This window comes from Arachis ipaensis, chromosome B4 (assembly GCF_059453495.1).
Source record: "Arachis ipaensis isolate K30076 ecotype BB chromosome B4, ASM5945349v1, whole genome shotgun sequence".
Classification (NCBI taxonomy): domain Eukaryota; kingdom Viridiplantae; phylum Streptophyta; class Magnoliopsida; order Fabales; family Fabaceae; genus Arachis; species Arachis ipaensis.
The window spans coordinates 14409976-14422837 of record NC_142439.1 but is presented as its reverse complement, the minus strand read 5'-3'; the positions used below and the strand labels follow the sequence as shown (position 1 = coordinate 14422837).

General features: G+C 33.1%; 1 protein-coding gene across 1 annotated transcript; it reads left to right on the top strand.

Annotated features, from left to right (window-relative positions):
• Positions 1-11285: 11285 nt before the first annotated feature.
• LOC148566727 (uncharacterized) lies at positions 11286-12391 on the top strand. Its single transcript, XM_088483248.1, has 3 exons — positions 11286-11573; positions 11672-11773; positions 11888-12391. Exons 1-3 carry the CDS (start codon positions 11286-11288, stop codon positions 12389-12391), a joined length of 894 nt encoding a protein of 297 aa, XP_088339374.1.
• Positions 12392-12862: the final 471 nt, after the last annotated feature.

Genomic DNA, 12862 nt, shown 5'->3' with positions numbered 1-12862 from the left:
AAAAATATTATATGCCAAAAAGAATGTTTAAGAATCTATTGAGATAAAGTTTGAAATGGAGAGAGTGGCAGAGTACAAATGATAAATATTTTTTGTAAAAGTTTAGGAAGAATTTATCTTTTTAGTTGTGTTTATCTTTTTCTTTTATAAGAAAAAACAACATATTAGGAACACATAGAAGAACTATAAATTATTAAGTTGTTGAATAAAAAATACTTTAAATTTATTAATAATAAAAAGAGTTTTGTTATTAAATCATATTAAATTCACAAATTATGAGTTGTTCGTACAATAATTTTATACTTTATTCATCCGGTTTTGAATCTATAGTTTTGAATCTATAGTTTTTTAAAAAATACTTTAAATTCACACACGACGATTAAGTGCTTCAAGCTGCCTACCATGCTCTACGTCAATCCGTTGGATGTTTTGGTTGATGGATTGTAATTCTCTCATTATATCAACCAAGGAGGGTGGTTCTTGAGCTTGAGGTGCTTGTGGAGGAGCTTCCTCTTGAGGACCTTGTTCATCAACATTTCTTCTTCCCATTTTGTTGAGAATATGAGTGTTGATACAAGATTGAGGTGGTACTTCCTTGGTAATCTCATTTGATACATCAATACCAACATAATCAAAGACTTTAGACCATAGGCAAAGGAATCCTAATCCACCATTCCTATCCTTCATCTTGAGCCTAACCATATGTTGTATTATAAAGTATGGCCAATTAATCTTAATTCCATTCATCATAGCCCACATGACAATCAAATCTTCATCATTTACATTCGCATGCCCGGATATTCTAGGTTGCAATACATAGGTGACTAGATATAACAAAGTTCTATGTTCCGCACTCATTGAATTGCAACTAATTTTGGAATGAGCTCCTTGTACAAGATTGAACAAATGCATGGCATTGTCCTTTGAATAACCCCATTCATCAATTGGGGTTTTACCACCTTGAAACAAGTCACCTTGATTTGGCAGCTCCCAAATGGTGGCTAACTCATCACCATCTAGCCTATAATCCTTTCTTCCTATCTTGAAGAATAATGTGAAACTTGATTCATCTTCCTCATCAATCTCAATCATGAGTGTACTATAGGCTATGGCAACTAAATCCGGATAAAATTTACTCTTAATTTGAACAAAATCCATGAGACCTTGATGAACTAGAATAGCCTTAAGAGTATCAAAGTTATGAATGACAAGAAGGGTCGGATCCAAATACCTCGGAGGAATTTCCTTTCTTCCGGCGAGCCTTGCCTCATAGAATTGAAGATCTTCATTAGAAGTAAAGTACCTTGCCAAAGGATGATCATTTGGAGGTGGAACCACACTTGAAGAACCTTTTGACTTCTTGACGGTTCTCTTGATTCTAGGCATTGTGGATGATTTTGTTTTATGGGTTTTGTAGAGGAGAATGTGGGGACTTCAAATATGTAATTTGTTTGTAGTGGGTATCTAAGTTTTGTGAGTTGTATGAAGCTATATGTGAGCTTGTTTTGGAGGTAATGGAGGTTTGGAGGTGGAGATATGAGTTGTGAGGTTGAAGATGATGAAAAAGTGGGGTTTTGTTGCTCAAAAATGCCAAATACACGTGTTTTTATGCAATTTGGTCGTGTTTGCATCGATGCAATGGGCTTTGCATCGATGCACATAGCACGTCGTGTGCTTTGCATCGATGCAAAGCTTGGTTGCATCGATGCAACATGCATCATTTTGCCCAAAATCACCAAATTTTCATCCTTTGGTGGTTCTTTCTTCAATCCTTTGAGTTCCATCATGTATATACTCATTTAAACTATTATAAACTTCAATTTGTTGATCCTCCATTGTTTATAATCTTCAAATACTTCAATCTACCTCAAGATTAATCACTCATTCATCAACTCATAAACCTACAAAACAATGGCTAATTGGATATCTCCAATGCTTAAGTTAGTAAGAGATACAAAAATAGTAATATCAATGCAATGAATTCAAACAAATCATATTAGATTAGAATCCAAGATACCAAGTTCATTTCGGATGTTAAAAAAACTTTCTTTACATAAAGGTTTAGTGAAGATGTCCGCTAGTTGTTTACTAGTTTCGACAAATTCAATAACCACATCACCCTTTTCAACATGGTCTCTTATGAAGTGATGTCTAATCTCAATATGCTTGGTTCTTGAATGTTGAACCGGATTCTTGGTTAAATTTATTGCACTAGTATTATCACATTTGATAGGAATGTGATCAAGCATGAGTCCATAGTCCACAAGTTGTTGTTTCATCCATAAAATTTGGGCGCAACAACTACCGGCGGCTACATACTCGGCTTCGGCGGTAGATAAGGCTACACTTACTTGTTTCTTGCTATGCCATGAAACAAGAGAGTTTCCTAGCAAGTGACAAGTGCCGCTAGTGCTTTTCCTATCCAATTTGCAACCGGCAAAATCGGAATCGGAATAACCAATCAAATCACAAGTGGATCCTTTCGGATACCACAATCCAACATTTAATGTTCCTAGGAGATACTTCATAATCCTTTTCACCGCACTTAAGTGAGATTCCTTAGGATTAGTTTGGTATCTCGCACACATGCATACACTAAACATGATATCTGGCCTACTTGCCGTTAGATAAAGCAATGATCCTATCATGCCTCTATACTTCTTTACATCTATGTTTTTACCTTGTTCATCTTTGTCAAGGTAGCAAGTAGTGCTCATTGGTGTGTCCATTGCCTTAGCATTGTCCATTCCAAATCTTTTGAGCAATTCCTTGCAATATTTGGTTTGGCCAACGAAAGTTCCTTCTTTTCCTTGTTTGATTTGAAGACTAAGGAAGAAGTTGAGTTCGCCCATCATGGACATTTCAAATTCACTTTGCATGAGGTTTGAGAAAAACTTGCAAAGTGATTCGTTAGTTGAACCAAATATTATGTCATCGACGTAAACTTGTACCAAAAGGATATTTTTGTTTTCAATCATGATAAATAAAGTTGTATCAACCTTCCCTCTTCTAAAACCCTTTTCTATTAAAAACTTGCTCAAACGTTCATACCAAGCTCTTGGAGCTTGGTTAAGACCATAAAGAGCTTTCTTGAGTTTAAAAACATGATTAGGATTTTCATAATCTTCAAAACCGGGAGGTTGTTCAACATATACTTCTTCTTGAATGAAACCATTAAGAAAGGCACTCTTAACATCCATTTGATAAAGTTTGAAGTTATAAGAGGATGCAAAAGCAAGTAACATCCTAATAGCTTCTAATCTAGCTACGGGAGCATAAGTTTCGTCATAATCAATGCCTTCCTCTTGATTATAACCTTTAGCTACCAATCTAGCTTTGTTTCTAACAATTGTACCATTTTCATCGAGTTTATTTCTAAAAACCCATTTTGTTCCTACAATTGTTTGATTACTTGGTTTAGGCACCAATTCCCAAACGTCATTTCATTTGAATTGGTTAAGCTCCTCTTGCATTGCCATAGCCCAATGTTCATCATCAATTGCGGACTCAATGGTAGATGGTTCAATTTGAGAAACAAAAGTACTATATGCAAATAAATTTCTAAAAGTGGATCGAGTTGTTACCCCTTTCGAAACATCACCAATGACGTTGTCTAGAGGATGATCCTTTGAAGTACGCCAGTCCTTTGGAAGTGCATTTATTTGTGCTTGTGATGGTTCAATTTCTTCAACTTGAACACTATCCTTTGTTGAGCTTGTAGAGGCTTCATTTAAATCTTTTTCTTTGTCTTCACCATTCAAATTTAGTGAATCAAAGTTTTCTATATTTTCATCAAAATCTTTTCTAGCACAACAACGGTTAGTTTCATCAAAAGCGACATGAATACTTTCTTCCATAGTCATGATGCGTTTATTATATACTCTAAAAGCTTTGCTAGTTAAAGAGTAGCCTAAGAAGATTCCTTCATCAGCCTTAGCATCAAATTTGCCTAAGTTATCTTTTCCATTATTTAGAATAAAGCATTTACAACCAAAGACGTGAAGGTGGGAAATATTTGGCTTTCTTCCTTTGTACAATTCGTACGGTGTTTTCTTAAGAATAGGTCGAATGATAATCCTATTCATAACATAACACGCGGTACTAACCGCATCCGCCCAAAAGTACTTAGGAATATTAGCCTCATTGAGCATAGTTCTCGCCATTTCTTCTAAATGACGATTTTTCCTTTCAACCACACCATTTTGTTGTGGTGTTCTAGGAGAGGAAAAATTATGCTCAATGCCATTTTCTTCACAAAAAGTTTCAAAAAGATTGTTTTCAAATTCTCCACCATGATCACTTCTAATAGATGATATATGCAAATTCTTTTCATTTTGAATAACTTTGGCTAATCTTTTGAATGCTCGAAATGCATCACTCTTGTTTGCTAGGAACAAGGTCCATGTAAATCGAGAGTAATCATCAACAATAACTAAAGCATAGTAATTGCCACCAAAGCTCATAGTCCTAGAAGGACCAAATAAATCCATGTGCAAAAGTTGTAATGGCCTTGTTGTTGAAACAATGTTTTTGGATTTAAAAGAGGCCTTTACTTGTTTTCCCTTTTGACATGCGTCGCAAAGGACGTCTTTTTCAAAATGTAGCTTTGGTAAGCCAATTACTAACTCTTTAGAGACCAACTTGCTAAGATGGTCCATGTTAGCATGAGCTACTCTACGATGCCATAACCAAGTTTCATCATTTTTACTAACAAGGCATTTCACATCATTTGAGGAAACTTCATTTAGATTAATCATGTATACATTGTCAACACGGTGCCCAATTAGCACAATTTCATTAGTGTCTTGCCTTTTTATCAAACAACATTTTGAATCAAAGGTGACTGAGTTTCCTTTGTCACAAAGTTGGCTAACACTAATGAGATTATGTTTGAGATCTTTGACAAGTATAACATTATCTATGGAGGTAGAAGAATTTTTACCAACTTTTCCAACGCCGATTACTTTGCCGGTGTTGTTGTCTCCATAGATCACGTTTCCTCCGTTTGTAGGCTCTATTGCGGTGAACTTTGATTCATCGCCGGTCATGTGTTTGGAGCATCCACTATCAACATACCAATTTGTATCCTTAGCTCCAACACGTACCTACAAAACAATTAAAATTGGGATTTAGGTACCCAAGTGAATTTGGGTCCTTGATGGTTAGTATGAGCATAATGCCCATAAGGTGCCAATCTCGTATCTTGACTACGAAAGTTTATATGTTTAATTCTAGTAAAGCATACGGGTGCTATATGACCTACTTTATTACAATAATGACATATGACATTTGGATTATGCATCCTATGCATGTTTCTAAATGGTTGCCTAGGTTGTTTCCTAAATGCAACATCTTTTGATCTATATGCATTGTGATTATAATTTCTAAATGAAGCATGTTGAGGAGGATGTTTAAAGGCTTCATTCTTTTTAGGCATGCTTGCCTTTTGGGCTTGCGGTTGCCTAATAGGAGTTTTAGTATTTTTAAATTTTCCTTTTTCAAAACCTAAACCTTCCTTATTATGAACATGCTTTTGGTTTTTCAACATTTTATCTAAGTTCTTTGAAGATTCATTGAACTTAGCTAAAGTGTTCTTAAGATTTGTAATTTCATTTTCATGCATTTTACAAGATTTGTATGGATCACTACTTGTGCTACACTTATCTTTTCCAAGATTGATATTCTCGTTTTTCAACATCTCATTTTGTTTTAAAAGATCCATATTCTTTTTCTTTAGGAGAGAATAATCTTGGGTAAGTTTTGTGTACACCTCAAGTAAGGCATCATATTCATCTTGTAAATTAAAAGAAGTGGAGTTGTCATTACTAACCTTTTCTTCGCTTGCCATTAAGCAAAGATTTGCAACCTCGTCGTCATCGGAGTCGGTTCCTTCGTAAGTGATTTGGAGTTTATCCCAAATCTCTTTAGCGGTTTCACATGTAGAAATCTTCATATAATCATGCTCGTTAAGTGCACAATGAATGAAGTTGATGGCTTTATCATTCATTGCCACTTTCTTCCAATCATCGTCACTATATTCATTTTCTCCTTTCGGTACTTGCTTTAAGACGGAGACTTCTCCTTCTTTAGCGCTTGTTGTCTTTGTTGGAATGTGATTTCCATTCTCAATCACTTTCCAAATTCTCACATCTTGAGAACGGATCCAAATTCTCATCTTATTTTTCCAATAAGAGTAATTTGTTCCGCTAAAAAGAGGAGGTCTAGCGGTTGAGTTACCTTCATTAGTGTTGTTGTTGTTAAAGCTTGTGCTTGCCATGATCTTTTCCCTTAAACGGTTAAGTCTTTCAAAGGGTTAAGCTCTGATACCACTTGTAGAACCTATGCACAATTACTCAAGAGGGGGGGGTGAATTGAGTATTGCAACAACAATGAATCTTTTTGCGAAAGTTAAAGACAATATACAAAAGTGTTATTGTACTAGTATTTTTCCAAGAGCTTAACTCAATTGCTAAGCATTTATAAGGAGCTTTTACTTTCCAATAGACACCAACTCAAATAAATTGATCAAGCTTTTCACCAATCGGACTTAAGCTATTTCTTAAGTACTTACGAAGCTACTTTTCGATCACAATTTATTTGCTCAAAGGTAAAAGACAATAATATAGAAGAGATGAGTTTGGAGAGATGCAAACGCTATTTAGAGTGGTTCGGCACAATCCTTGTCCTACGTCCACTTTCTTTCTCAATCGCTATTGAGAAGTTCCACTATTGCCAAGCTTCAAGGTGCTCGCGCAAAACCTTTTACAATCCGAGTCCTTAGTTTCTAACACCTCACGGTATATGATCACCACTCGTATACTAACCCACTCCACTTAGAGATACCTCCTCTAAGATTTGCCTTGAGTACTTAGTATACTTCTTTGGTATCCTCACCGACTATAGTGTTTATAACTCTTGACTCAACCTTGGAGATCACACTCCAATTTACAAAGTGTTACAAGAAAACAATTCTCAAAGAATTGTTGAGATGAAATGAGTACTCTCTAGAAGAGTGTATGATTACAAGTTTAGCACTATTGAACCAATTGATATTGCTCTCTCAAATTGTGTATTATAACACCTTTAAAATGTGTAGAATGAAAGAATATGAACAAGATAGTTTGCAAATACTCACGTATTTGAAATAAGGCTTTAATCCATCTATTTATAGACTTCCCAAACCTTAGAAACGTTTGGGAGTTAATGGGATGGAGCCGTTTTGTTAAAACTAGCCGTTTTTTATGTTTTTGAATCATTTGCATCGATGCATAACACTTTGCATCGATGCAAATGTGTCTTTGAAGCTGAAATTTGAATTTTCAGCTAGGTTGCATCGATGCAAACATCTTTGCATCGATGCAACAAGTCGTTGCATGCTTTGCATCGATGCAAGATGAGTGTGCATCGATGCAAACCTTAAAGAATGGCTTAAAATCACTTCAAACTACTTAGGATTGATCTCAAACTTGTTGGAGTCAATTCCTATGCTTTTGTACCTTTGAAAACAAGTTTTTAAACCATTTGGCTAGCATCGAATTGCAAGATGTGCATCAAAACATTTTGTGAGTGTGTGTTGAGAGATTTAGCAATTGGTTCTTAACAAGAAGTTACCTAAGTCCTAAGACACTATACTTGTCTTCAAATGTTGTGGACTTGAGTTTCTTGTTGTTGTTGTGTTGCTTTCAACTCTTCATTCCTCAACGTTGAATGTTGGTTGATCTTTCAATATGCTTGTTCATTCAAGTTGTTTGTTGGTTTGTCTTTCATGTCGTTTGTTGGTTTGTCATTCATCAAAACCTATGAATACAAACTTCGCATACAAGCAACATGATTTACACTATTTTACTATAATTTTTTAGGAAAAAAACTTAAATGTATGTGTTGAAATTTATAATATGAAAAAATGATAATAATAAATAAAATATATACTAATTTTAAAAACACAAGGTAAAAATTACACAAAGTCAAACAAAATAATAATATTATTCTATAAAAAAATATATATCGATAATAATGATAAAAAAATTTATATCAACAATGAATAATAAAAATTCATGTAAAAAATTATAAAAATATACTTCAGTGAACATAAAAAAATTTTAAAAATTTTAAAAAAGTCTATGCCCATCCTTCAAAATCCTGTGTCCATCACTGTCCTTCGTAAAAGAGTGGACACAAAAGTATAAAAAACTGTCTCGGATAGATATTAAAAAAATTTTTATTCTTTATTCTTTTTTTTATAAAAAGACACAAATAACTTTTTATCTTAAAAATTATTAATTCAACTAAACAAGATAAAGTAAATAAAGAACTAATCGGTAAATAATAAATTATTAATAATGAAAAATTATAATAATAAACATTAAATCACATAATGATAGATATTAAAAAAAATTTTACCTATGTACGGATTGTTAGATGGATCGAAAATTTGCGATTTAAGACAATTTGTCTTATTGGAACGATGGGGTGAGTACTTATAAAGATACTCCAACACAGAATATATTTAAAAAGTATATGTGTGTGGAATGAGTAATATAATTGAGGAGTCTTTAACACCTCTTTATATAATTTGAGACAATAATTATCTTATCTTATTTTATCTTATCTATCTTATCCATTAATATAAAATATGTATTTAATTATGTTGATCTTCTAAATATTTAGTTTTTAAGATTATTATGTAACAAAAATTTAAAAACATAATTTAATTCAAATACTTTAAAATTAATATTAGATATAATTTTTTAAAATATCTATCTTTTAAAAATCAATATTCCATAACTTATTTTTGGATATTTTCGTTATAATCTTTTTTTTTTAATTTAAAAGTAAAATTTAGATATAATATTAATTTTAAATATTTTCGTTATAATCTTATCTTTTTTAAAATTGATAGTAAAAAGTAGATATAATATTAATTTTAAAATTTATTATATATAGTTATTTTAAAGCCACTTATTTACCTGCGCCAAAAATCCAAAATTTTTAATCAAGACCGCCATTTGGGTTCCAGGGATTTCAGATTTAGAGTGCCTTCTCCCTTCTCATATCACAGCTAGGGTCACTTTCTTCTGCGTGCTCTGCCTCCTGCTTGTGGCCGCCGGTGATCTTCCGGGACGAACGCTAGGCAAGCCTCGGACCTCACACCTCAGGCAACCTCCACGCTCGTGCGTCGCGCTCAAGGCTACAACCCCAGTCGCTCACACTGCTTTGCTCACACCGTTCTGCCTCCTGCATGTGGCCACCTCTTCCGGTCTTAGCGCGCCAGTAAGGGAAGGCTTCCGTGCAGGTAGTTAAAGCCTGGGATCTGGATAGCGAAGAGAAGAGTTTTGCCCGACAAGCGAATCATAGAAAAAGCACTTCCCTAATTCTTGACGTGAGAAAGGAAAAGAATCTGGTAAGTAGAGGTGAGTGGGGTGTCTTCCATAGAGGAGGAATGCTCCACCGATCTATACATGCTTTTATTTTATTTTATTTTGTTTCGTATCTTATGGTGAATGAATGTGTTTTTTTTGAAGTTTTGCTTTCAGTAAAGAGAAACCAGCTCCCTGGATTCTTTTGAAGTTTTGCTTTCAAAAATTGTAAATGTCTATTTTATTTTATTTATGATTTGTTATTAATTTATTATGATACTTCAATGAAACTATAATTGCTATGAGCAGACTGAATCATAAGTTTTGTATTTCCGAAGCTTCAAATTGATGGTTTTATTAAGAGCTTTTGTCACAAATGGCTTTCCTGCTATCAATGTATTCTGTTTTCAACTGTGTTAACTGCTTTTATGATACTTATGTAGATAAACCTGTAAAAAAAATGTAGTACCTTACATATGAATTCTTCATTCTTTTGCACGCTTATCTATTGTCAACTGTTGATTTTCTGTGGTATGAGTCCTAAAAATATAATTGTCCCTCAATAATTGTTACATATGAATTCTTCATTCTTTTGCACGCTTATCTTCTTTTTTTAGTCTGATACTGCAAGTGTAAAAATTCCTGAACTTGAATTGGAATTGGCAAGTGGCACAAATTATTTTATTTATGCCAAAAGGTCTTGAAATGTATTGAAATGGAGAGCAAGTTAGAGATAATTTATGCCAAAAATATTATATGCCAAAAAGAATGTTTAAGAATCTATTGAGATAAAGTTTGAAATGGAGAGAGTGGCAGAGTACAAATGATAAATATTTTTTGTAAAAGTTTAGGAAGAATTTATCTTTTTAGTTGTGTTTATCTTTTTCTTTTATAAGAAAAAACAACATATTAGGAACACATAGAAGAACTATAAATTATTAAGTTGTTGAATAAAAAATACTTTAAATTTATTAATAATAAAAAGAGTTTTGTTATTAAATCATATTAAATTCACAAATTATGAGTTGTTCGTACAATAATTTTATACTTTATTCATCCGGTTTTGAATCTATAGTTTTGAATCTATAGTTTTTTAAAAAATACTTTAAATTCACACACGACGATTAAGTGCTTCAAGCTGCCTACCATGCTCTACGTCAATCCGTTGGATGTTTTGGTTGATGGATTGTAATTCTCTCATTATATCAACCAAGGAGGGTGGTTCTTGAGCTTGAGGTGCTTGTGGAGGAGCTTCCTCTTGAGGACCTTGTTCATCAACATTTCTTCTTCCCATTTTGTTGAGAATATGAGTGTTGATACAAGATTGAGGTGGTACTTCCTTGGTAATCTCATTTGATACATCAATACCAACATAATCAAAGACTTTAGACCATAGGCAAAGGAATCCTAATCCACCATTCCTATCCTTCATCTTGAGCCTAACCATATGTTGTATTATAAAGTATGGCCAATTAATCTTAATTCCATTCATCATAGCCCACATGACAATCAAATCTTCATCATTTACATTCGCATGCCCGGATATTCTAGGTTGCAATACATAGGTGACTAGATATAACAAAGTTCTATGTTCCGCACTCATTGAATTGCAACTAATTTTGGAATGAGCTCCTTGTACAAGATTGAACAAATGCATGGCATTGTCCTTTGAATAACCCCATTCATCAATTGGGGTTTTACCACCTTGAAACAAGTCACCTTGATTTGGCAGCTCCCAAATGGTGGCTAACTCATCACCATCTAGCCTATAATCCTTTCTTCCTATCTTGAAGAATAATGTGAAACTTGATTCATCTTCCTCATCAATCTCAATCATGAGTGTACTATAGGCTATGGCAACTAAATCCGGATATTATACATAGTGGGTAATTCAATGTATATGTTTGTTTTCTTTTATAGAAAAATTGTATGTGGGAACTTCAACACAATGCAAGAATTCGTCAAATTTTTGAGATTAAAGGGAGTGATCGATTAAGATCGTTGATGAATCAGGAGAGACGCAATTATTCAAAAGACCCTAACCATGTACCAAAATATATTCCTGAACCCGTTTGGCGTCAACTATTACATTATTTTGCTACAGATTCAAAATTTAAGAACTGGTCAGCAGCAAATACTGTGAATCGAGCATCAAATGCTGGAAGTTCTATGCATACTGGTGGTTCCATATCTATGGGTGAACATGCACGCAGAATGGTAAGATAAAAATAGTTTATTTATAGTCTTATTCTTATTATTTTTGCAATGTTCTCTTATTCTTTTTTTTCCTATCGATTAAAACTGTTATATTATAGGAGAAAGCTATGGGAGTAAAACCTTCTCTAGAAGAGGTTTATACTAAATGCCACACCAAAAAAGACAAAAGTTGGATTGATGAAAGATCTGAGAAAGTCATTGTATGTGATGCTAATTTGTTCTTCTTTTTATTTTTTTCAACTGCTAATTTTCACTATATGTTAGTATTTGTTCATGGCATATTTAGTTGCGATTAACATGAATTGATTTTGTAGGGTGAATTCAAAAAGCGAAAGACAGAACTTTCTCAAGTAGCTTTATCCTTGGATAATGAGGGAGATGTTGAGGCATCTAAGGAAGGCCTAGATATACCAGATGATTATACTGTTTGGAACGAAGTTGTGACAAAGGGAAAAAAGAAAGCTGCTTTTGGTTTAGGTTCTTTTGGTTTAGATCTCTCTTCAAAGTTGGATTCCAGAAATTGTTCAGAGACATCCAAAGACAATCTAAATATTGAGCAAGAACTTCACATGTGGAAAGAAAAAGCAAAAGAGCAAGAAATGATCAATGAAGAGCAAAAGGTTAAGTTGAAAGATGCTGAGCACAAGTTAAAAGATCAAGGACGTCAACTAAAAGTTCAACAGAAAAGAATTGGTTCTACTGAAAAGACAATTCATGCTTTGTATAAAAAGTTGAATCTCCCACTTCCTTCAACCTTGTCTGATCCTACGGAAGATGAGCTTGGGACAGGCTCTAGTGATGATAACATGAGTGATTGATATTTGGAGTATATGTTTCTTCTGATTTAGATTAAGGAATTTTAGGTGAATTAGTTAGTACATTTTATTTTATTCATGATATTTGACCTTTTTAAAGGCTTTCTTTGTTTTAGTTTAAGTATTTTTTTTCTTATTTTAGTTTGATTACATTTATGGACAAAAGTATTTTAATAATAAATATTTTTTTAACTCTTTTATGGTAATTAACTTTTTCATGATTTTATTATGTGTTTATAATTTGGATGATGTAATATGAAAAAAATGATTATGATGGTCTTAATATAGAAAGCAAATCGAATACAATTTATTTTCTAAAATATTTATCTATTAAATAGCAAATTATTTTGTATGAAAATTATTTGAAATATTATATTAAATTTGTAGAAAATTTGTGCGAAAATAATTGGTTGTTTTGTATGAAATTTGTTTCAAATACTTAAATTCTTTTAAATTAAATTTGTCTGAAATTTA